Source organism: Xiphophorus couchianus, chromosome 22 (assembly GCF_001444195.1).
Source record: "Xiphophorus couchianus chromosome 22, X_couchianus-1.0, whole genome shotgun sequence".
In the NCBI taxonomy this organism is placed as follows: Eukaryota; Metazoa; Chordata; class Actinopteri; order Cyprinodontiformes; family Poeciliidae; genus Xiphophorus; species Xiphophorus couchianus.
This window is the reverse complement of record NC_040249.1, coordinates 7,282,433-7,308,927: the sequence shown is the minus strand read 5'-3', so window position 1 is coordinate 7,308,927 and position 26,495 is coordinate 7,282,433. Positions and strand designations below refer to the sequence as shown.

Sequence of the window (26,495 nt, the reverse complement as noted above, 5' to 3'; positions counted from 1 at the left end):
ATTTACACCCAATAACCTTCACATTTCATATGCAGACAGGCAGTATTAAACAGCATGGTCTTCGAGTGAGAAGACAGAAAGAGCAGAAAGGTGAAAAAAAAGAGAGAGAAGAAAATGGCGTACTATTCCAGTTGCGTTTTTGGTCGTCACATTATAGGTAGCCTTCTGCCTGGCTTGTTTGAAGCTCTCCTCTGCCTTTTTCACCCTGAAAGAGACCAGCAGTGGCGACTGATTTAAGGAAACATCAATGGCAAATAATTATGAAAACATGGCTTCACACAACTGATTATTTTTAGACAATTCAGTCTGTAGTCATTTGGGATTTTGAGTAATAAATGTGGTTTGTCAAGGCGTCAGCCCTCATCGGTTTTGATTTACTGTTTATTGCAGCATGGAGTGAGAATATTAGTCGCCCATGTTGGCATTGAGAAAGTACAGCGAGTTACGGGCAACACAGTTTTATCATCAGATGCCTAGTCTTTACTACAGTATGTGCCAGGACTACAAAACAACGCAGCACAGGTAAGTGTTTGTCATTCTTTGGGGATGTAAAAAGGAAACAAAGAGAATAAGAACTAGAATGATTGCCTATAGCAAAGAGCAAAAAGTTAATGCTTTCAAATTCGTTTTTATCCTTTCCTTCTGAACAAGCAGTCCCCCCAGTGTTATCCAACTCCTTTTTCAAATATGTTATCACAATTCAATCTTTATTGAAAATAATGGACCAATTTACTGTTTAACATAAGCAACGACATCTTTATATTCATCAAACCACTGGAGGCTTACTGGAAGGTGTGTGAGTGCATTTGGTTTTGGAGTGACGACAACGATTTGGATCTTTTACGCTCTTTTCTCCTCATGAATTTGAATGAATCTGATATGATCTTTAGTAAGCACGAGATGGACTGGAAGTTATTAATGCCATGACTGAAGTCAGGGAGAGTAACCAAAGTGCAACAAATTTTGAATCTTTAATGATGGTCCAAGGTCAACAAGAATTAATCATTGTCATGAGGTTTGCGTTTCCTTGAATGGAAAAAACATAGACATCTCTGAAGTGTCACGCAAAAGAAGTTATATCACTTAAAATCTTCATAAAATATGAATATCTAGCAATTGTGATGATATGTAAAGAAAATTTGAAGCATATTTTATGGTCTCATCTGCCCACATATTTGTGGTGCACCTTGCATGGATTGTTTGTATGGGAATTAAGTACAAGAACAAAGTAGGGGTTTCAGAGCAAAGGGCGCTTAAAACAAAACTTCACTACACTTCTATTTGTAAAAAAAATATATTTTAAACATCTGTCCTACCTTGTGTCTATCACACAAAATACAAATGCATAAAAAAATTGTCCAATGTCAACAAAAATGAGTAGGAATACGTTTGCAAGACACTTGTTTTAGTTAAAAATATTACATTGTAAAATGTTCTCACCGTTCCTGTAATAACAGCTTATTCTGCTTCTTCCAATGTTCCTTAAAATCTGAAGAAAACTCGTGCCAAATGGAGAAGAATGTGTTGGGTGATACTTCTTTCTCTCCCGCCTTGGGCTTTACTGAGAACGACACACTCAACTCCAAAAAACTGAGGACAAAGAGCAAAAATATCACTTCAAGGCCAAACTATTACAACAGCAGATTACATAAACTTGTACTTAGTCTTGTGAAATCTGGCAGAACAGCAGAAGTATGCAAAGCATAAAAGTTGATCTTGGAAAAATTCGGTTTACCCGACATTTGATAGTGGAATGAGGAGAAGGTGAAGACTGACTGTGGATTTCGGACTTGGAAAGTCAATTTATGCCAACGCTGTCATGTCAGACACAGTGTCCATGACCGAAACAGAACTCGTTACAGAATGTACTTGCCTTCTGTCCAATTAGCTTTCTACACACAAACTGTGCTAATGCTCCAACTGGAAAAGTGAAAGTGTATGACCAGGAGAAAAAGACACATCCACCAAAAGAAAACATGTATATACAAGTGGATGACACATGTTCAAGTGTTAAATGTGGCAGCCATTTGCAGTGGATCAATATAACAGACAGGTTGGCCTGGCTTTGTTTGGAGTGTGCTATAGGAACGCATTCCTAGCCAGCAGAAACAGAAGCCTGGAGCCACAGCTGTCTACTCCTGCTCTACTTAGATAAACAACGCAGACAACGCATAGGGGCCCTCAAGTCTGCTGAAGGCCTGGCAGGATGGCCTGCGCCTTCCAAGCAGGAAGCATAAACATCGACAAAGCAGAAAGCTTATAGATCTCTAAAGAATTAAAAAGTTGCATTTACAGTTGGGTTGAATTGCATTACCACTTAGTTTAGTTAATTGCCGGTATGACAAATATTTAACAGTTGACGAAACACCAAATGTAAACCTGTGAAATAATAATAAAAAATAAATAAATAAAAAAATACCCTTCTTTAAGGTTACCATGGGAAAATGTTGAAGAAATTGAGTCTTACATCTTCTGAGTGTCTGCTAGCTGCTTTTCCTGTGTTTCCAGTTCAGTCTTGGCTGTAGAGTATAAAACAAGTATGTTAGATCACCCGGGTCTAAACATTAACACAAATCTTTCATTTACGATTCAAAGTGCACACTAAAAAAAAAAAAAAAAAAATCAAGATGTCAGTATTCAGTTCAGCTGTCACTTTCAGGTTCAAATGGTGTGCCACCAGATTAAGTGTAAGAATGTCATGACTGTTGCACAACTGATGAATGGCAGATGGGAGAACAAGAGGTTCTTTGTCGAGTGTTACTTCAAATGGAGACAGGTGACTGCGTGTACATACCAGAGAATGTTGCACATAATGATGAAACAGCAGCAGCTACGTGCAAAAATACCGCATTTACAAGCCCAGGTCAGTAAACATTAGATTTTATATTCATATGTTTAAAAGGAACTGCTCCTTAAATTGTTAGATGCTTAAATGTCATCCATGTGGGCCGCAGTGTTTTTAACATGTTATGCGATACACAAATGTAGCGTTTTCCATTATGGAGGACACATTTGAAAATTCAGCGTTGAAGAAAATTTAGAACCATGTCTTTGACTAATAGTTAAAGATCTCATTAATGGAAATCTAAGGGTCCAGATTTTATAATCCTGGCAGCTAGTTATTTGTGATGCATTAAAAAACGTTTTTGGTCCTGATCTAAGGGCCCCATCTGAACAATCATACTGGGGCCAGGCCTGGGAAAGAGGCTTGCTGGAAAGCATGTGGTCAGACAGTTCATAAACCAAACAAACTGCATGGGACCACCCTCCTGTAGACACAACATCTGAAGGAGGTGTTGCAAGGATTTGTGGCTTTGTGGATTCACCAAGGGGGGCTAGAATCTGTCTGCACCAAGTTGGCTTGCTTAAAACACTCAAGCTTTTAGATTCCCATATTTTCATAGATGATGGCGATTCATGTTTAAGTTGGCAGAGGTATCCTTTGGGTCTTCCAGTGGTCTTGTAGCAGGGCGTCTCCATTGCTCTGAGGAGACTACAATGCACAGGAGTTCAGCCTGACCACCAGTATTGATGGTATGTCAGACCAGATGGAGGGGTTCCTTTCTAAATACATACACGCATCCAAGAGTCCTGTGGTAGTGTGCTTCAAATGCCTGACAGAGGCTCTACTCCAAGAGATCTTGAACGCCTACCCTTGGCAGTCCTTCTCTGGTTTACCAAAGGAGACAGAGACAATGGCTCCAAGTGGGTCATGTTTATTGCTGTGGCCGTAGAGTGGTTGGTGGCAGTTGTAAGCATAACATTTAAAACCGGTGGTAGGACGCTTGGGTGTAGACTTCTGTCATAGTTGATGAGAGTAAAAAAATAAATAAAAAAATTCTACCTTCCGGAGTAGAAATGCAACAAACACCAATGAAATCAAACTGCATTTTGTAACATCCGTGAGAAAGTCTAGTCTGGGCCATAAAGGGCAGAACTGATAGCTGATTTAGGATGAGCAATGTGGTTTCTATTTTATTGGAATGTGGAACACATGATCAGCCGTTAACCTTTGCACAGACACTGAAATGTAAGCAGGAGATTATACCATTGTTTGTGTTTTGTGGTCTTCTAAAAGGCTTACAATTATAACTGTTAGTGGGTGGGTGCTTTAAGAGGTTTTTGGGCCACACTGCTATGGAATATTTGCTGCAGAGCCGGAGCATGATTTGCATCTGTAACAAGGCAGATTTGACTCCAATAAGTGCTGGGTCTACACCAGGGCAGCCCTTTGTTGCCAGTTCTGTTCATAATTTTCCGAACATAAATTTAAGGCAAGAACAAGGAGTGGAAGGTTAAGAGGAGGCCTCAGAGCAGACTCAGGAGTTGCTGAAGATAATATTTCTTTCAGAGGCCAGATAGCGCAAGATTTGGGTATTATTGCCAAGAGAACTGCCTCTGAAACCTGGATAAGTGCTAAATACACACTGGTTCTTAGTCACTGTACAGCTTACAGTTATGTCCCTGGTGCTACTTAATTTATTCAGAGACACCGAACATAATAAACGTGACTTCTTGTAAAATTAGTAGAAATTTGTGTCCCTGGAACAAACACTTCATAAGATTTTACTAACAATTCATTGAGAAACGTTCTACTTGCACCTTTTGTTGGGATTTTGTTTGATCACAAATGGTGCAGAATTCCAAAAAAGAAGATACATGATATATAGTTCTCAAAAACAAATCCAAGTGTTGCAACCCATTTTCTCTGATGCCCTCAATAAAATGTAATGCAACCAAGTGTCTTTTGAAGTCACTTAATTACTACATGGCGTTGACTGGAGGCCTCAGAGGTTTGTTAGAAAACATTCGTTTGCTAAAAACATCATGAATACCATCGCAGTGCATGTTCTCCTGAACACACCATGTCCCCCAGTTAAGCATAGTGGTGGCAGCAATAAACTGTTGGGATGAGATTTTTTTCTTTAAGAGGGCAAGGGAGACTGGTCAGAACTAATTGGAGATTGGAGGGAGCTAAATATAAGACTGTCCTGAAAACACCCTGTTAGAGGCTATAAAAGACTTTAAAATGTGTCTTTGGCAGAGGTTCACCTTCCATGAAAAATGTGGAAACAGTGTGAATACTTTTGCAAGCCGCCATATACAGTAGATCTCTTTTGTAGAAACTGATCATCTTTATGATATGATTCAGTTTGAGTAATACCTTCATCCACAAATCATTTTGACCCGACAACTATCAGCATGTCTGCTACTCATTTGACAATAACAAGGTATGAAACCTAAGAGTTTTTCATGTTTAGGTGTTGATTTAAGCATGCTCTCTTAGGTTTTAGCTGGTTGAAATGGAGTGAAAGCTTCATGTCAATCTTACTACTACTCTTTACATCCATCAGAAACAGATTATCACATGACCGGCGCTCTTGTGCTGGTCATATTGACTCCATCAAAGACCAGCATGCATGAGAATTTGTGAAGTGAGCGGAGAAAATCAAGCTAGACCAAACAGCCAAGCTCCAACAAGTCCGCTCCCACTGTTATTCTGCGGTTAGTTTCATGGTCAGAAAATAAACAAAAGCGGTTTAAACTGTGGAGCCAGAAACAGTTTAACCTCAGGCTCTTTAGAAATTACAGAAATAACAAAAATAAGACATTTAGTCGTTGCTTTTACCCCCCCTGCCCCTCCACCACTGCAATAGAAGAACTCAAAGAATCCCATCTGGAGGGCTCTGATACACACATCCATTCTGTAGTGCTTACATTCTGCTCTCAGGGGGAAAACCTCATCATTTGCATCAAAGAGAGAGCTCCCATATTTGTCTCAAACACACAGCGGAGAAACACGAAAAGAGACGGGACGGAGGTAGAAAAAAAAAGTGGGCTGCTTTCATTTGGAGACTTCCTTTAAAATGAACATTGAACATTACCGCTGAATAACATGTGCTATATATTATTCTCTCATTTAAATATAAAAGAAGTGGAAGATTGTGAGTTGAGACCTTCAGGAAGGCAAGCCACAGCAAGCTGAATATATGCAGGGTTAACGAGAGGGCTACATAAAGAATGTCAATTGGCCTGTTATGTTAAATCAAGCATTAAATTTTAGGTCTTACCCATTTGATGTAGATTAAAATACCCTGACATTGTTTAACGTGTTCGATTTTTAGGATAAAAGCCTCAATTCTGTCTGCCTGGCATCTTGTAGATGTGACTTGCAAAAACTATGTGTGAACTTCTTCAAAGTACGTCTAGACACATAATGTACTTGTGTCATTAGCCATCAATCGTTTCTGCTTTTTAAATTATCACAAAACTTTTTTTATCCTATGCCAAAGTCATGTTACTAGTTGACCTTTGGGTGGAATGTTAGCACTGTGGGACAGATTAGAGAGGTGTAACAGTTCATCCATGAGCAAGATGAAATAAGATTTTGGGTTTGAGAGAAATGGGATTTAAAAAAAAAGAATAATTTGGGAAAACTAATAACCCAAATTTATGTTCGGACTATTAGATTATAAACTGTTTTACAAAATCTGCAACCAGTGTACAATAACTCAGTCCAAGTAATGTGTTGCGATTTTGACAACATAAGGTTTGACAAACAAACTAAGCTTTCTTAATAAATCTCAGACTGCGTTTTCAAGAATTCCTATTAAGTGTAGAATCATCCAGTTCAGGTTTTATTTCAGATTTTGAGCACATAATTAAATGCAATCCAGGCAATACAGCCATTGATTGGCATCTGTGTTCTGGCCTGAGGGAGCTCTTTATCTTTTGTAAAAGCACTGTACACAATAGTGGGTTCAAAAAATATTACATTTTTTGCTTTGTAACCAACAGAATAAAGTTTCATACATTGAAAATTTAGTCTATGTATTTGATTTTAAACAAAAACAGTTATGTTTTGGTGTAGTACTGAAAAGTAACAACTACAACTTCACAGACTGGCAGAGGTATAACTACATTTTTGATGCATACATTACAACACACATTATACTGGAACCTCCACTTCTATTTGAAAGTAACAATAAGCAACAGAAAAAACAAGCAAACTCTTTTTATGTTTTGAATTGTAAACACTTTTCTAACAGCTCACACAACTTGTCTGACATTTTAGGACAGAAGCCCAAACCCAAAATAAATGTACTGAAATGACTAAAGACTGTGTTCTGTTACAGAAGCATTAAAGAAGCTTTCAAATAAAATAAAAATCTTTATTGTAAACAGTAATATTTATGATGTACATTCATCTCGGGCAGCCAAGATGTTGAGATCGACAGGCAGATTGGCGCAGCGTCTGCCGTCAAGCGGGCGCTGTACCGGTCCGTCGTGGTGAAGAGAGAGCTGAGTCAAAAAGCGAAGCTCTTGATTTACAGGTCAATCTACGTTCCCACCCTCATCTATGGTCATGAGCTTTGGGTCATGACCGAAAGAATGAGATCGCAGATTCAAGCAACCGAAATGGGTTTTCTCCGTAGGGTGTCTGGGCTCTCCCTTAGAGATAGGGTGAGAAGCTCAGTCATCCGGGAGGGACTCAGAGTAGAGCCGCTGCTCCTTCACATTGAGAGGAGCCAGTTGAGGTGGCTTGGGCATCTGGTCAGGATGCCTCCTGGACGCCTCCCTGGGGAAGACCCAGGACACGCTGGAGGGATTATGTCTCTCGGCTGGCCTGGGAATGCCTTGGGATTCCCCTGGACGAGCTGGAACAAGTGGCTGGGGAGAGGGAAGTCTGGGCCTCCCTTCTGCAGCTGCTACCCCCGTGACCCGACCCCGGATAAAGCGGAAGAAAATGGATGGATGGATTCATCTCGGGAAGAATTACAGAGACCATTGGCAGTAACATGTAACAATATTTGCTAGAATAAAAAGAAAAGGAAGTTAACTACTGGTTACTAAATGCTGTCAACACCAAATTAATAAAATAGACCCTAACCCTGTTATAAGGTTATTAATACTCAGCTCTGCATTTTTAATCAAAACAGAGCAGTCAATCAAAATCTTTAGAAAAATTATATTGAAACATTCCTGAAATAAGCAAATATTGAATGTCAAGGCAAAACCCTTGAGATCTACATAAACCACAAAAATATTCAAAAACAGACTGAGCATTTTTACCAACCAGAAAAGTAAAGGGAATTTGAAATCGATTTAAAGCAATTTTTATTCAAACTGTTTTCTTCAGTCACGTCATGGTGCATTGCCATCTCCATTTTTTCTGCAAACGCAGTCCTGACCTAAGATGTTGGAGGCAGATGTTTGATGTCCTATACATTGTGAGCTGCCTCAATGTTAGATCAACTCTGTTTGGGCATCCCAATCTGTCTGCAATCCCTACACACAACAAACTGGGACACAATGCATATTCTAACATGTTTTTATTCAAACCAACATTAGCTCCCTTCCTTGGACAAATTTTGATCCCAATTAGTGGACATGGAGGAAAAAATACACATATGTCACACACAGTCTCTTCTTTGCTTATGCTTCCCAGTTATTCCTGTTTCTAATGGATCGACCTTGAAGTCAAGGTTTTCACTTACAGTATTTCCTAATATATCCCTGGTTTTACTTGACAGAGAAAGATTGACAAGCGAAAGATCTTATTATTCGGTCATAATGTCTGTTTGATCAAAACATGTAAAATAGCATTGTTTATACTTACTGATACATTGTAACAATCTGTACCCAAACTCCGATTTGCCCAGAAAAGAAGCAAATAATTCCAGGATTTTTTTTTTTTTTTTTAGGAAAAAAACACAAACTGTTTAAGGTTGAAAGCATGCTTTCTTTTACTGGTATGCTGCTGTGAAAACCAAATGTTTTCTGAAGGTCTAATGTGACCCATACTCAGGTTTTATCTGGAAAGGTCTCCATGTTTTCTTTATACCCTTAATAACAAGACATTTGCATCAAAATGAATTGTTTTTGAGGTTGAATACATCGTCCCTTTGCCAAATGAATGCCACATCTTTCAGTTCAAACAACTCATCTGGCCAGAAAACTGTTTACTAAAAAGCATTCTTCTCTGTCTGTGCAGCCTTTTTTGAAGGCTGATTGAGTTCTTGTTTGTTTGTCCTTGTCACATAGACCTTTCTGCTTGCAATAGAAAAAAATCCCTGCAGTGCAACCATTTCAGTGCAATGTTTACGCCCTATTGTTTTCGGTCAATAATGGATAAAATATGGTACAAATTGAACTTTGAATTAAGTTTTTTATTTTATTTATTTTTTTACATATGAGATGCTTTGCATGGTCTCTTTTGAACCATTCCTTTTTTTAAAAAAGATTTTCTTTAGTAATTGTTAAGCGACGTTAAAATAGACTCACCTTGTGCTAGAAAATCCTCCATTTTTTCCTTGAAGGGTTGCAGGTTCTCTTCAGAGGAAACCTTGCAAACTTTTTCAGTTTCACCCAAGCATGCTGAAACAACAAGACATGGTTGCAATGAGAAGGAAATAGTCATTCTAGAGAAACAGCATCCCATCAAGCACTTATAAGGCAACTGCAAATTCTTGTCATACTTGAGCCAAGCCGAGTTTTCTTCAATACATCTCTGTTGAATAAGTAAATAAGTGGCTGTAAAATCATAATGACTACTAGGAAACCTTTAGAAACTAGGTAGGCCAGAACCCGTGGAGAAAGCCGTTGTCACGCTCCATCTGCAACCATAACAGGTACTCAAACTCAGCTCAACACTCAAGAGGCCATGAGTTAAGTGAACGGGGAAACTGGGACTGGGAAATTTATAGTCCATACGGTAAGTCAGCCAAAAAGGAACAGTGCTCTCTCTATACTGGATTATTTGTGAATGTCCCAAAGATCTTCCAGAGCTATTTCTAATGGTCAACCTCCCTCACGCCCCCAATGGAAACTACATTTAATGTCAACGTCTGTTACAGCACTCATCTGATTTTGCTAGCTAATACAGAAGTATGCAGGTATAGCATGAACTGATGTGCTTTTGCATGGTCAGCATTCGCCCTTAGAGCAGGGGCGCCCAAGTCTGTCCTGCAACTTTGGATGCATACTCCTGCTCTGAGTCAAAAGGCTGAATTCCCTCACCACAAGTAATTCAGCTCTTTGGAGGCCTGAAACAAGTTGTTCATTTGATTCAGGTGTACTAAATAAGAGATGCACCTAAAAGTTGCAGGGTGGTAGTTCTCGAGGACTGGATTTGAGCACCCCGCCCTTAGCGAAGCTCCATCTATAGACACTGCTATGGAGGAAAAACAGCTAACATTTTGAGACTCCCTTGACGTCTCAATCCACAAATTGTTTTTTTCTTTCTTTTAACAGAGATTTATCAGCAACCAGTCAGATAGCTTCCCTGTTTTAGCCAATCATAAGGACGCTCCGTGGCACAAGACTTATTGTCTGTGAAGTCATGTTCACTTCAGACTTCCTGACACATGTATTATTGTTGTCTGAAACAGAAATCAATACTGTACTGTACACCTTTTATTACTGATACACTCATAAATGTAATTAATGAAAAATACTTAAAAGCATTGTTGTCATATCTGCAACTCCTTTACACTTTTCAACATCAGGCACATCCCCGGGATGTTTAGCAGTGATCACTGCTGCTAGTTTAATGCTTCAGAGGAGCTTTATGGCAGAGGAAAATCAGTATTTGGAGAAAATGTTCTGAGAAATAATTGATTTAACAGCAAAGTTGCATAAAGAGTAATGATGAAAAAGAACTGTTTGGGGAATTGTTGATCAGTCTGCACAAACTCATTCATGAAGACATAAAAAGTAGCTAATTTCCATCACCTGCAAACTGTTAAGGTCTTGGAAAGTGTTTTGCATTTGGAATTTGTATTAAAAAGGTGAAGAACATGCTTTCCACATATCAGTGTCACATAAAGCATAAGCCATTTATTTTCTTTTACCTAAACACCAGGCTTTGATAGCGTCGGTATTTATGTATATCTAAAGTTTCTCTTAAACCTCTGACATTATAGCTTTGATTTAGGAGATATGTAGAAATTTGTAAGTGAAATACAGCAGGATTATAACTATTTAAATGTAATTTTTTTTTGTTCTTTTTACACTTAGTTTGTAAGCTTATTGTAAGAAAATGACAGCCTTTCCTTTTATGGGATTTTTTACCCTGGAAAATGTTATAACCGCAAAATATTATTTTCCAGGGTAAAAATATGATTATAATTAAAACATGTTCAATATATCTCTCATTCTGAAAAAGCAATAGCATTAACCTGTTAAATGCAAAACATCTTGATGAAACTGTAATGCATTTTAAGAAAAAAAGACTTACTGCACCTAACTTTAAAACATCAACTGTATTGATTGTTTGTTTTTCTCTCAAGCTTCCTTTGGCAAACTACTGAAACACCAGCATCATTATTCACAGTGAAGTTTGATGTTCAGACGAGCTACGTTGGGTTTTAAACAAAACATATAGAAAAAAGACAAAGCGAGCCGTCATTGGGTTTCTGAAATCTTGCAAAGATCCTAAGCTAAGCCCGGTTACAGATTTATGATCTTTGCTTTCCATCCTGGTTTGTGTTGAGAAAACCACCAACTTAAAAAATCTGCTAAACAGAGCATAAAATATACAGCTATAATTATGCTAGAGGCTATTTGTGAAGTTGTAAGCAGAAAGTTGAGCCTTAGTGTTCCCCAATGTCGTATAAAAAATAAAAAAAATCCACCACAAAATTAACTTATCACAGTTGTTTATTTAATCTAAAAAAAAAGAATCTCCTAATTAATATAAAAATCTTCCCCACATCTTCCACAGGTGTTCCAATCGATCCACCACCGATCATGATCGGCCAATTTCCGTGAAAAAGTGCATGATCGGTGATTGCTGATCACCGTTTCTTGTTGCCGATCATCTGTATCTCACTTTGCAGCCTGTGTGCAGCTATCCCCTCTTTCCCTCACACTGCGCAAGCGTGCGGCATCTAATCCTGTCGTGTGGAACTTTAACGCTCTGAAAGTGAATGGGGAAGTTTGCGTGTTGTGGCGGAAAATTACCTTGGGGGTGAAGCGCGTCAAAATGCATCAACACAAGTCTAATATGACATTTAAAAAACAAGCATTTGACTGAGTTTTTTTTTTTACATCGAGGCTCAATGCAAGAAAAAAAAAGGACACCCGGAGCGGCCAGATAGCAGGTAAAGCAGCGCACAGCTACCAACACTCACCTGGATTATCATCAGGGTCAGAAAGCTAAACAAATAACCCGAAAAATAATTCAAGTCTTTGAGCTGGCGGTGTGAGACGTTGGATCTGCCCTCACTCTTGGACCCCCGCCACACGCTACTGGCAGTAATATTTCACAGACATAGTGCCGCCCAACCTCCACCAGACAATGAACTCTCATACCAAAGTCTGCTTAAAGTTGCAGCATATAATTATAAAAAAAGAAACATTTTTTTTTATATGTATTAAAATATGTCTATTATGTCTAAATGAGATGAATTTATTGCCGGATATTTTTCCCTTTTGCCAGGTAACATAGTATCATTTATACCTAAAGAGAAAAATTAACAGCCATTCCAGGCGATCGGCAGAGATCGGCCTCATGGATGATCAGTATCGGAATCAGCAACAAAAAACCTGATCGGAGCATCCCTCTGATCAGGTTTTATCTTCCTCGTGATAGGTATTGTTATTATTACGCAGTAGCAATAAAAATACTACCACTAAGTATAATGGCTGTCCTTTCCAAAAAATTTTCTTTGACAGTTTCAACATAATAGCAGATTATCAGCAATTGTTGTGTAACTACTTTAAGTCTGCAGGGTTGTGATGTCTTTGTTTATTGGTCTCATTGTGGAGAATTTGTTGGATAATTATTCTGAATGACCTACACTTCCACTACTATTCTATTACGCCTTTCAGATTTTAAACAAACGGATTTAAACGCCTCAATTGCCAAACGGTGGGTGGTTGGCACACAAATGGCTAAAGATAATCTAATAAAAGAATATATGAGTCAGTCTTTGAAAGACTGATGAACAGTCCTTTTCTCTTCACAGTCACATTCAGCTTTACTAGTACAGTTGATGAAAGAGGGTGGACAGGTAGAGCAAATTCCCTGGCCACAACTGCAAACTTCATATATTCTGAGCTTGGACTTCAGTGAGACGGTAATGGCATGCCAGGTCTGACAGAGGTATATCTGAAGAGTCACATGTGGTTCTGGTTACCTCGTCTGTACGACAAACAGATGCTATCTCTCTGTTGATCTGCCTCTTCAGTCCATGCGTAACCATAGCTGGTTAAGTTTGGAAAATTACGATATATTTTGCAAAAAAACAATTTTAAAATGTGTCTCAGAGGATTTTTTAAAAACGATTTATGAGGTGATAAATCAATAAAATTACCAATGCAATACCGACATAATTTGATTGCTTAGCAACACCCAAAGTTTGCAGTTTTGTAAACTTTCACTAAATTTACACTTTAAAATGGATGGATATGTCAAAAAAAAAAAGAAAAAATGTGTAATGTAGGTCAGCGGTAGTACCGTTTAAATCTTTCTTCAGTTTGCGCAGATCTCTTTCAAAATCCTCAAACTTCATTTGGGAGGCTTGAAAAAGGTCTTGGGGCTCAGGCAAAGGGTAGAGGCACGTCTCTCTGCCAGCATCCTGATAAATGACAACACACATACATGCTTGAAAAAAATAGATATGATGCAAAACACACCACTGTGTCACAGTCAATCTTCCTCAAGGAGGGGAGGGCCTCTCCATCCCAAACACGCAAAGGCAAGATTTAAATAAATGCTGTCAGAGACAGACACAGACTTATCAACAATTTAAATATTTTAGAAAAAAATGGACAGAAAGTGCTATAAATAGTGAACATCATCCTTAATGCAGAAACTGCGTGTTATTTCTCACCATCTGAATTTCTAAAAGGCCATTACAAGAGCTACAACCATGTCACGCTGGTTGTTTTTGGCAGGCTGAGTTACTGAGTTCATTTCATCTGGAGCAGCAAATTATTTATGCTAACACTTCTTTGGAAGCGGTGCCAGGGAGCCAACTGAAGATTTGAATGAAGCCAGAAGAAAGCAGAACATAAGCCAGAGATGAAGAGGGGAAGGCAGAACCAAAAAAAAAGTTGTATGAAAATAACAAAAAGAGAGATTTGTATCTGTTGCAAATGAGAAAAGGGAAAATAAATAATTTGATAAAGGATAAGCCATGGTATCCTCTGGCAAGAGAGGAAATGAAAAGAGAGCTCTGGAAGGATTTCTAAGCAAATCAGACTAAAACACGGGAGTGATTCAAATAAACAGGAACCAAAACATACCTCATCAAAGTGCTTCAAATAGTAAGCAACAATGTAAGACAAAAGACTTGTAGAGTTATCCTAAAAAAAAGGGCAAGAAAGAAAAACATTAAAAATAAATAAACCAACATCTTTTATTTATTAATTTGAAGCAGCATGTTTTAATTTGTGCTGACATAAAAACGAAGAGCAATCTGAGAAGCTGGCAATAAATCAAGACAATGGAAGAGCAATGCAACAAAACACAATTGTGCCGGACTAGTCATCATAACTCAGAGTTAGTGGAAAGTTTCAGTACTTGCTCGTTCCACGGCTACATACACTGACGGCACCCTTTCCTTTTATGGGATTTTTAAGGACACACCGAGTATGTTGTGATACTGACTTCGAGATGTAAACAGACAGACTTGGAGTCTAAATTCTTAACGGCTATTGAATATGAGGCCTGTGAGATTCTTTCATATCCAAAAAATTACAACTGAAAATGTGATAATGTGTGCAATGATTTTGAAATAAAATTGTGGATTAATAAGACAATCGTTTCTAATGCTAAACTCGGACACTGGGGATGGATGTGAAAATGTAAGATTTGGTCATTCAAATGTATACATCTAAATTTAGACCAATAACACACCAGCACACACTCACACAGCTTTTGACATCCTTCAGTTTTGGCAGAATGTCCATGGTGAAGCCATCGGCCTGTCCCCGAGACCGATTCCCTCCGTTCATGAAGTTCCCAAAAGCTAGCACGAGGCCAAGCACCTGCAACACAGCCTCACTACTTTGGAGAGTCTGTGGTAAAGCAGAAGACACAAAGCTCAAGCAGATGATTGATGGGTAGAGCACATGAATTAAATTGATGTGCTCTACACATAAATTACAAAATATGAACTTTTTCAGATTTTGGCTTTAATTTCACATTTCTTCTGTGAAGAAACTTGATGACTGATGTTCAATTGCTTTTCCAGAAATAATCTGAAAACTGTGACATGCACTTCCTCTCCTGTGACATGCTCATGTGCTGCAATTTTAGCCATTTTGCTGTCTGTCTCTACCTTAGAGAAGTATTACTATGCTTTGATCATTGTCCTTCTGAAAAGAACTCTGCTTCATGTCATTAATGCCTCATTTCCACTGAATGATATGAAACTGGTCAATGTGATTCATTGTAGGCCATGGAACCGACCCATACCACACCATTCCTGGGACTCCTTCAGTTGTATTTCCACAGGACAATGGGATGGTTAAGACAGAGCTACTGGCATCCCATAACACAGTCCAATGATTGGGGGACAGAAAACTGCTTGCGACCATGTTCGGCATTTAGGTTTAACTCCGCCTGCCCTGTGAGAGTCCAATTTACAGTGCAAACACTCTCCTTATGCCAGAATATAAAATAGCGCACCCAAATGCACTGACTGACCACTGTCGATCTATGGGAACGAGGTACAGCAGACTTTCTTCCTGGATTTATCAGTATTTAGCTTTCATCTATCTCTTCTCACCAGCTTCACTGCCCCCTACAGCATGATGTAAATCAGTGTTATTCAACCCTGGTCCTCAAGCCACACTGCCATGCATGTTTTAGGCATTCCCCTGCTTCAGCACACATGATTTCAATTGATGGCTGATTAACAGGCTTTTGCTGACTTGTGATCATCTGAATGGGGTGTGTTGCAGCAGGGAAACATCCAAAACATGCAGGTCAGGATGCCCTGACTCTGCACCATGTGTTCAGGGTCATGTGCAGAGTTAGATTTTCCACTTACATATTGTTTGAATACAAGTTACATTTTATCTACCTCCCTTGAATTGTGGATCCCTGCTGAGCCTGAGTTAGTAAGAGTCTCTGTATCTTTTTCTGAATTAATGTTTCCTTTTCCCAGTCTGTAATCATGTGAATCATGTTAGTCTCTTTCCATTTCTGGCTGTCATAAGTTTGGGATATTGTTTCATAACAAAAGCTTAATTCCTGACATTTCTGCTAAAAAGAAACCTCTGGGGCCTTCACCAAGAAGTTGTAGTTATATTACATGCAGGCAAACTAATTCTTATAAGGGGTGACTGCAGAGGACAATTACTTGCATAGGATTTTAATTATTGGTCCCAGAGTCTGAGTCTAAATGTATGCCTGTAGATTTTGTTTACAAAGCAGCTTTTAAGAACCATGTAATATTTTCCTTTGACTTCACAATTATGCACTTCTTGGCATTGGTTTATCACTGTGCTAAAAAAATAAATCAAAGTTTGGGGTTGTAACAAGACAAAATCTGAAAAAATTCAACAGGTGTGAAATTTTTTTAATGCTTAGTGCAGTGGTGCCCAACGTCGGTTCTCGAGGGCCGGCATCCTACATGTTTTAGTTCTCTCCCTGGTTTAACGCTCCTGGATCCAAAGATGTCTCGTTAGAAGGCCTAAGAAGAACATTGACATGCTGAAAAAGTTGTTACTACCACCAGGAAGAGAACTAAAACATGCAAGATGCCGGCCCTCGAGGACCAACTTTGGGTACCCCTGGCTTATTGTAAAATAAAGGAAGGAAAAGGCTTACAATTCACCTTACACACTTTTTGCAGGATTTCGATTTTACGCAGAATTGATGTGATGCACTCATGAAAAGTTGATTGGAACAGGATGCAGAACACCCGCTGTGAGAAATTGGGAATTTGTGATAACTGAAACAGAAATCTGGAGACGGGACAAAATGAGTTAAATTAACATTACAATTTATGTGCCGAAGTTGATTCCTGATATTTTTATTCTTACTGTTCTGGCTTGTCCAGTGGCTTTGCGTCATCCTTGTCTTGGCTGGATTTCATGTGTTTCTTAATAGACTCAATCTCATCATTTTGAGCCCTCTGTCAAAGAAAAGTGCAAGGTGAAATGAAAAATTTACATCATGAAAATGAATAAAATGTGATGCTTTCTGTAACATAATTCTAAATGACGCTCAACAAAATTAAGTTATAATTACAAAAGAAATTAAACCATAACAGCAGAATTCAGACGCAGCTTTTGAAAAGCTAAACTAAAGGTAAATTAATAAGTTATAAATGTCGAGAGACCTTCAGAAAGCCTAAGTTATCCTAAATGTAATCTAGATGATGATCTGAAGAAAATTCAATTTTCTTTAAAGCTTTAGGGATTTTATTACAAGCCTATCACAAATCTGCTCCAAATCCATTCAGTTTTCTTCCCCGACAGGCTCACCTTCTAGTTTCTTTCTTTTAATATGAACAAACTAAATCTCAACCATATTTTTCTTTTTTTAGATTTACTTTACAAGTTTCACAAATGCCATAGTTGCCTTCTGCTTGATTACATTCCTGACCATTATCCTGCTGCCAGGCGCCGGACCGCAGTTTTATTCAAGGTGGTTTTATAAAAGCAGCCAGAAATGCACTGTCATTTCACAAGGAGGAAAGACAATGGATGTCAATGTTTTTGAAGGAGAGAGGTAAAACACTAAAACCATCATCAGGAAGAAAATGTAAACACTGTCTCCAGAAGTTGATCGACCAACCGGTCTGAGCCTCAGCACTTTGGTTTTTCCAACCGCCCCTCCTGTCTTTCTCCATTTTATCCCCCCTTCACTGGAGTTTGGCCCCGGCATGGATCCTTGGAAAACATCCAACACCAGCATCAAACGAACTGAAAGCCCGATTAGTATTCTACACACCGCTGCCTTGTGTTGGTAAGGGCAGGCTCTTCGAGATGTTTTCAAGTGTAAATATATTTAACGCAAAGCAGATCCTTTTCAAAGGGCAGCGGCAGAGCCCGGCAGTGTTTGGTGTAATTGGGGACAAGTAGGCATTAGCGTGTGATCCTTGAATTGCTAGGGCATGTTGGAGCGGTTGTTAGCATGAGAAATACAGTCCCATGTGGAATATCCAATGCAAACTCAAGTAGGATGATATTTTAATGCTAGAATCCTAGCAGTAGCCAAGTGGTATTCATTAACTAGGTCTCTGGTGCAAGGCTAAACAGATCCAGTCAGAGTATGATCACTGTTTAAGTCACTCAACTTTCAACATTGAGGTTTATGAAATTTATGAGTAAGCCCCTGGTCAGAAATTGCATCATTTGAATTCAATAATAGCACCAGGTGCTCAGAAAAATTCACTCTTCTAAAGATCTATTTTATTCTGCTGTTTATTACAACCTTGCTTTATTTAAAATATATCCACTTTCTGAAGTTTCTTTTTGTTTTTACCTCCCTCTCAACAGTCTGCAATTTAGATTTAGCAACTCTGCACTCAAGACTTTATTCCAAAGCTTAATTTCTGAAGTATTTATTTTTACTCATTATTCCTGGCGATGTGCCTGGAAGGTTGATTATATTAGTAACTTCTGGTATGACACGATCTGCATAGCAGTTTGTGTTTGTATGTTGTAGGCCCCGTTTTTGAAGTATCTGGTTTGCATCTTCTTCTTTATTTATGTTATGATAATCACACACTTATGAACATGTCATTTTGAAGCTCAAGCTTTTCCAAAAAAGCCTACGAAAAAGCCTTAACATCCAATTAAAGAAGGTAAAAGCATAGAAAACACCAGATCAATTTTTTATAGATTAAAATATTTTTTTCATTAGCTAAAGCAGATAATTATGCAGAAATATATAATTAAAGTAAATTTTTAAACCATCTGAAGGATGAACCGATATGACATTTAAGATTGCTGTTCATATATGTTTTTTTTTACCCACTCTTGTTCTAATCAACAGATACAAAAGGTAAAAAAAAACAACAACAAATGTATAATTTGAAAACAATATGGATATGTAGACCTGAAATATTTAAATATATCCAAATTTCTGATTCTGTCTTCAAGCATCTCTATGTGCCATGTTTATAAACATGGTTATTTGTAGTCTTGTTTAATCGGATTCTGGGACATTGAGGTATTGTCATGACCTCAATGACATTTCGCCGGCTCAAGCTAAAAAAGTCCTCCTAACTCGCACTGATATAAGAGGAGAGAGATTAGCGTTCCACCGTCATTGACCTTTTCTGAACGGTGGTGGCCTTGTTCAGACAACACCACCGTCTATAATCTGTGGTTGGCAGACTGAATAACCCTGCCCGGCCTCCGTGCGTCTCTCTCTGCTAGTGCAGAGTGCAATGTGTACACAACTGTGCGGTTCTACTTGTTTGTTTGTGAGCATGTTTGTGAGAATGAGAGGAAAGAAAAGGAGTGAGGGAGAGTAGCTTGTGATCTAGCTCCTAGCACAGCGAGTGAGGGTGTAACCATTAGGAGCCCCTCGCATTCCTCAAGACAGGCTGACTGTGCTGCCAACTGTGGTTTAGGGGGCTGGAGACCCACAGACAGGATGGAGTCTTGCAATACAAAAGAGAAACAATTTGGCTCCTCGACTCAATAACACAGCCTCAGGCCATACAGGGGGAAAGGAGAGAGAGAAGGGGGCTTGAAGTCTCAGGGTGAACGGAGAGGTTGGAAGACTTTTGATCCTAAGTTATGACACATTGGTTCATGACTACAGCTCGTCTCAAGCCACAGTCTCATTCCCATGATCAGCATTATTAATATGCCTCTGGCGGCCAAAGGTCCAGGCCTCTTCTGTGTAGTGGTGCCAAAAATCCCTTCGCAGGAATTTCACAGCATCTTAAACATGCTTTCCATTGAAATGTGGAAAATATGCTCATTTTCATGTTCCATAATTTACTGACCTGACTTTAAAAGGGTCCTGAACCGTTTCATCTGGGCAGAGGAGATTGATGAATATGGATTTACTCTTTATAAAAGAGAGCCTTCATTCCCAATATGAAGATATATTAAGATGTACTGATGACAGCTCAGCGATCCACTACTAATGTCATACAATCCAGAGCGGCCATCATGCTTGGCAAAGCTTTTAAATTTTTGTAAATCTTACTTACTCTTTGCTGTGACACAAAGTTTTCTGTTTTATTATTACAAAAGTCGAGTAATTTTCATTCAACGTGTAAAAAAAACATGTTTGCTACGTAAAAGCACTGATTTTCTTCCAGGACAGACCAACACATGAGTGGCAGTCTAGCCAAACAGCTCGCATACCAGTGTGACTTGTGGTTTGCCTGTTTGTTTTTCTGTCTAATACACACTTCCTTTGTTCGCCCCTTTCAAGTTGAACATGGCGTAAGAGCTCCACTAAGGGACATTTGTTCAGTGATGGAGCATCTCTGACAATGTAAATCTCATTTTATATTATAGATAGCAAATATGTTAAAGTGCGTTTTATTTCCCACATTCTAATTGTCATTATCTATCCTGTCCTCTTCTTTTGAAAGTGTAGGTAGGGCAGAAAACCCTAGAAATTAATCTCATCAATGCAAATTTCCAGTTTTTTTCTAAGAGATACCAACTTGGAAACTGGCATTCAGAGTGTCCACAAAATTCTTAAGATCTTCGAAACTACGGCAGTGACTGGAGTCAAACGTAGTGAAGCACAAAAAAAAAAAAATAAATACCATGACTTCAAAATGGACTCCTACATTACCAACATTGACTTGTGACTTTACTTGGAACTGGACCTTCAGATTTCGGCCCCGTCCTCATGGAGACAGGATGAGGTGTGTCCGCAAAGATATTTTGTTATTTAGGTTGCAAGTCCACACCGACCTGGCATTTTGGGAAGTCAGAAACAATTATCTTTGAAAACAGATCCCAAAGTGGATCAATTTCAAAATAACTGTTTCATGTTTCAGTGAATATTTTCAATCATCTGGCTAGGTCACATCAAGACTAGGGAACAAAACAGACTTATCTACTCATCTTTTCTTAGGGTTAGTGTTACCAGAGAAAACATTGGAACAATTTATCCATAGCAATAATTCTGCATCACTACTTTTTTTCTTCCTTTCATAGTAAGGTAATCTAAAATTAATCTAGACTTTAACATGTTGGCACTTAGTATTGTGTTGTTCTTTCTGAAAGCAATTGATGTCTTCTTGTAATTCTTACTAAGACTACAGATATGTCTTTAAATAAGTTAATTTGAAGAATTCATATTTTCTATAGCTGGACGCTGTGTGATAATGAAGCTCACTTACGTTTTCATAAAGTGCTTGCAGAGTCTCCAGATCAACAACGGTGTTGTCCATATTTAGGACAGCTGTGGACAGAACACAAGGGTGACATGGTTAGTGTTAATACTAACACCGAGGCATGTCTTGACATTTCTTTACCTTTAAAGAACACAATTAGCAAGTCAGAAATCACAGCAGCACAAACAGAGCCCCTCTTTCATAAGCAACAGATTAAAACCGTTTGTTTGACATAAACCACAAAACAAGACTGAACGCTTTCTTAGATCTAAAATTCCTGCTTCCCAAGGCCTAAAGGTAGCAGACAACAAGGGTAAAATTACCCCATATCACATGCCATGCGCTGGGAGTAAGTAAAGTTATCGGTTCTCATCGGGATAGCATGTGAAAAGCCACATGCTGTACATACGTAGGACTTAGAAATCTGTCAGAGACACAAAGATCTGTGTTTGAAGTTCTGTGTTTGAATTCCTTGTGTCGCCTTTTTGTCTCGGCGCGAGGACCTGGCGCCCGCAAGCATTAATCCTTTGAAAGTAAATGTTTAAAGACAAACAGAGCCGGGAGATCTGTGGTGTCGAGGCTGAGGTGTTGCCGTACACACAATCGCTTAGTGAAGCAGTCAACACCTAGATGTGTATGTTCATCATGCAGTAGGTGTTGAAGTTATTCACGTTGTTTTGACCTGTTGGAAATCTGATGGGGAGATTCGAGTGTCAGACTCTCGGAGGAAAGAGTGAACATGATGGAGGAAAATGTTATGAGCCTTTGAGAGCAGTTTCAAAGTAGATGAAGAAAAAAAATAAGGATTAATTAGAAAAACCAAGACATGGGGAAGGAGGGGACATTAAGCTTAAAGGTAAATTTGACACCTGGAAATTGACCTCTGTCTCTTTCCAGCACATCATCGCAACAATCCTCCTCCATGATACTGTTTATAGCCGTTCTTAGGAGTGTTGGACAGGAAAGTAGTTCATATGATAAGCTCAGTAGACGCGTAGTTCCACCAGGTCTTTGCCAACTGCTGCTGCCACTAGTTTGGAGGAGTTTTGGAGGAAGACAGAAGGAATGGGTGCTCTGTGGGGTGAGAGCTCAGCAGGATCCTTTGTTCCAAGGAGTAGCTTTTGGTAAACAGGCGGTGGATTGTATGAGTAGGTGTTTAAACACCTCCCTAAAGGGAAATCAACTATTTCTCAAACATGTGTGAAAGAATCAATGGAACACTTTGTGCATGTTTTTGATGCGGGAATTATAACATGATATAAAGCTAAAAAAAAAAAGTAAAAATTCAATAAAATGGATACGAGCTCATACATCTTCTTTAAGCTCAAGGTGTTTGAAAAATATAAATTCATTTATTCACCACTGACTACTTGAGGGCCTGTTTTGCCTTTGCTGAAGTCTGGCCTTCCCTTTGGACAAAAATGTGCATATTTTTGATCAACTTCTTCTCTGCACTCTTTTGGACACGTTTCATTCCTCAGAAGTAACTACAAAACATCCTATTCTGTTACGTTTACCATTTGGTTCTCATTACCATCTTTGCCAGTGTCTGTGTGGGTACGTTGATTTGGAAAACTCGTTATTAAAAGAAGCAGGTGAAAGTTGTGTTATTGCTGTGACATGGAAAGTCCAATCACGCAAAAAAAACCCCCCAAAAAACCTGGACCATCTGTCCACATGTATTCTAGACTGCCGCATGTGACCCCAGCACGGCGGCGCCGTCAACCACAGTCTTGTGGGGAGAAGAAGAAAAAAACTGCTGCTCTAAAGCCTCACAGGAAGCAGACACTGCACGGAAGTGTCCTATGAAACGTAGTGTGTCAGCCAAGTCTGAGAACAACCAACAACAGCTGTGAGGAAAGTAAGGGGAAAAGTGTTGATTCCCCACTGAGTGGCTGAGTTGCTTTAAACCAACAACAAAAATTTAATGATTCATAACTTGTTTTTCTTGAAGTTAAACCATCCAAATGACAGCTTTGGTAGTCACTGTCACTATTGTGGAATTCAAAAGGAAATTAAATTGATTCACAACCCCGATTTGGAGCATCACAATGCTTTCATGAGTGAATCTTTTGCCTCTCAAAACAATCTGACGCATAGGGACATAAAATAATTTCAGATAAATGGGATCTCTAATGTCTGTGATATGTTAAAAGACTTTTCTAATATCAATAAATGTTAAAATCCAAACATTCTGGGAATGAAGCAAAAGATACTGAGAATTACTCCACCAAACCACCAAATACACACACTATGTTCTCAGTCTGTGATAAACTGAAGTTTCCAATTAGTGCTAATTATAGAGCATTTCAAAACTGTCCTAACATAGGAGATAAATGGCAGCGTTAATGACAGTGGCCCTCTCCTGCCCTCCTCCTCTGACCCAAAATGGATGCATCAAATACATTAAAGCTGGAATCTTAACATTTACGTGTGTAATAGCTGAAGATGCTGCAGGTTTTAAACCTTAATAAATGTTCTCCTCTTGAAGGATTTAAAAGGAAAAAAAAAGGAGAATGAAGAGTGTTTAGACACACGGATGAGCGAAGACTGGAGCGCAATCAGAGGGTAACTAAAACAGGAAGACTGTCGGTTCCCATCAACGTCTCCAGGATGACTTCACCTCTACAAAGCCGCCTAGACAAGATGGTGACAAGCTCAGAGCGCCGGAGAGCCGCAGAAAAACATGATGTGGGTGTTAAATGCGATGAGATTACCAAAAATGAGAGCAAGCAAAACCAGAGAGAAGGAGGCAAACAAAAGGCTGAATAACTCAAATGACTTTTAGTTTGATGACTTTCCAAAGTGAGAGGGGACTTTACGCAATCCGAGGACGCTCTCAACAAATTCCAAGATACATTTTTGATACTTAGTAAAAAAAATTATTTAAATATAAAAGATTTTTTCCAGAATAAACTTTTTATTGTTAGCTTGTCTTCAATGTTTTTCATGCTAAAATATTTTTTGTATTGCATTATTAATTTTCTGTCAAACATGAGTGTTTGTTATAACAACTTTTCAAAACATGTTTGAAAGTTTTGAGCCACGCCTCAACATTGTTTTGCTTATAATAGAGTCATCATCTTATATTACCACAATTACCATTTTACTTTGTGCCAAAATGTTATGTTTGTTCAGTCTGTGTTGGCCACAATTCCATATATTGAACATCAATAGCCGTCTAGTCTGACTCAGCACTTCGTCGGAATGGAGGATGGTTGTGTACAGCAGCAAGTTTCTGTAAGTTTCTTAGTGTTGAACTAGCGTATTACATACATCAGGGCCAAATATTAGTGATTGGGTTCAATTTAAAACTTCATCAAAGTCCATGTCTCCTACAAATAACTGGTCCAGACCCTCTGTACAAAGTGAAGTGTAGAACAAGGGGCTGGGTTTTTACCAAGCTATTAGTTTCCACGTCTTAACTGTTTTATTGCAACCAGATACATTTCTGACGACTCAAAATTATCTGTAGTGCAAGAAAGGAAATAAGTGTCAAAACCTTCCTTTAGCCAGCTCACATGTATCACATACAACATGTAGGAGAGTTGAGCCAGGCGTTGTACTAGAGAAACCTCCAGTCACTCTGAACCAGTGGACCGGTTCTGAAACTGTAACCTTTTAAATCTTTGGAATGACTAGATATTAGTAACTGAGATCATGGTACCTACTGCAGTCAGCTACGACCCCATGTTTCCATTAGAAAAAAAAAAATAACACATTAATATACAACCTAAAAGTTGTGGTTGGATTTTTCCGTCCGGAGACAGCAATTACTGAAAACTTTAAGTACTATGGATTATCCACAGATTACAGCTTTCTTGAAATGATGAAACAATCTGTAGGACTATGTTTTAACAAAAATAGAAAACAAAAGAGCAATCATTCTTTCATTTGACAGCTAAAGATTTTACTGAATTAGACTCTCTAAAGTCTTTTCAGGATAATAAGATTGCTTTTGTTGGGGAAGTATCAGTGGATTATAATGAGATTGTAAAGCCTAAGTAGCCATCTTGTTTCTTTAGGTTGATTGTACCTGCTGTCATGATGATTAATCATGATAATCTTGGGATTTCAACTCAATATCTGTGCTCACTTATTCACAGCTTTTATTTATACAGTAGGATTGAATTTATGGAACTGAAGTGTTCAGCGTTGGTATAGTTTTCAAAAAAATAAAAATATTTCACTTAGATAGCAGTACAGAATCCTGGAAAAACTATACTTGTCACATACAGAAAGACCAAAACTGGAAATGCAGAGGAATGAATGAAAATCACATTTTTTTTGTGAATTTTTAGAAAATGCCACATTACTTCCATCTTTCCCAAATAAATGCACCTCATTTCTGTCTTGTTCTAAATAAACCCTACAGTCAGTACATTATAACTTTTAATCTTTTTTACCAAATACGTGTCAACATTTGAGCCAAATAAAAGTATATTTTACAGTGCCACTTTATTTTTCATAAAATACTGCAGTTATCTGGCACAAAGTCAAAATCCAGATTCAGGAAAAAAAAAAAAAAAAACACCTTACCATTCTGGATGTCCTTCATATCCAGGTGAATACTGGACATCAGAATCCCGACAGCTTGTGAACGCTTGTTGCTCAACAATTTTACCACCTAAGAAATGAACACAGAGACAGCAGCGGAAAGGTCAGGATAGGTCAGAAAAAAACATGTAAACAAAAGTGAAGCGTTTGTTTTTGGACTTAAGACCATTACAGTCTGTTCCTTTGTGGGAGCAAGAACGTACCCTGCAAATAGTGATAAACACATTACAATAGAGTTGCCAAGAGAAAAAAATAGCAGGATTTTATTAATTAAGTTTCCAGAAGTGATTACACCTAAAAAAAAAAAAAAAAGTCTTGTGAAATTTTGGCTCAGGATTTATGCGAGTCTACAATAAGTAAACAGTTTTCTAAACAGAAATAAAGTCAATCAAAATTACATGAAATGAGTCAAAACCCCAGAAAGACAAGGACAGAGCATCTTAAACACTGCCTAAAGTAAACTGTTAACTTTATTAAGGCGTCACCCAAAACTAATATCATTATTGTTTGTAGTTATGACTATGTAATGAGTGTGAATTAATAACATACATTGGACAAATCATAAGCCACAGTGTTCCTTAGTAAGCAAAAGCGTGAGCAGGATTGAAGAGAATGAACAAGGCAGAAAACCCAAAGCTTACTGTGATCCAGACAGAA

At 38.4% G+C, this 26,495-nt stretch overlaps 1 protein-coding gene across 3 annotated transcripts in view; it reads right to left on the bottom strand.

The window, feature by feature from the left end:
• Window positions 1–26,495, bottom strand: part of fmn2a (formin 2a) — a 45,867-nt gene that overhangs the window by 1,211 nt on the left and 18,161 nt on the right. Inside the window, exons 7-17 of one of the 3 annotated variants that reach the window (XM_028007305.1) lie at window positions 25,821–25,908; window positions 21,288–21,349; window positions 17,002–17,093; window positions 16,794–16,923; window positions 14,881–15,027; window positions 14,254–14,313; window positions 13,463–13,583; window positions 9,286–9,378; window positions 2,468–2,519; window positions 1,441–1,590; window positions 124–205 (exon numbers count right to left, since the gene is read on the bottom strand). In XM_028007305.1, the coding sequence (XP_027863106.1) occupies window positions 124–205; window positions 1,441–1,590; window positions 2,468–2,519; window positions 9,286–9,378; window positions 13,463–13,583; window positions 14,254–14,313; window positions 14,881–15,027; window positions 16,794–16,923; window positions 17,002–17,093; window positions 21,288–21,349; window positions 25,821–25,908 (1,077 nt within the window). Of the gene's footprint in view, window positions 1–123; window positions 206–1,440; window positions 1,591–2,435; window positions 2,520–7,666; window positions 7,815–9,285; window positions 9,379–13,462; window positions 13,584–14,253; window positions 14,314–14,880; window positions 15,028–16,793; window positions 16,924–17,001; window positions 17,094–21,287; window positions 21,350–25,820; window positions 25,909–26,495 lie in introns of those variants that run through there. The other 2 variants (XM_028007306.1, XM_028007307.1) reach the window with 2 other exon arrangements.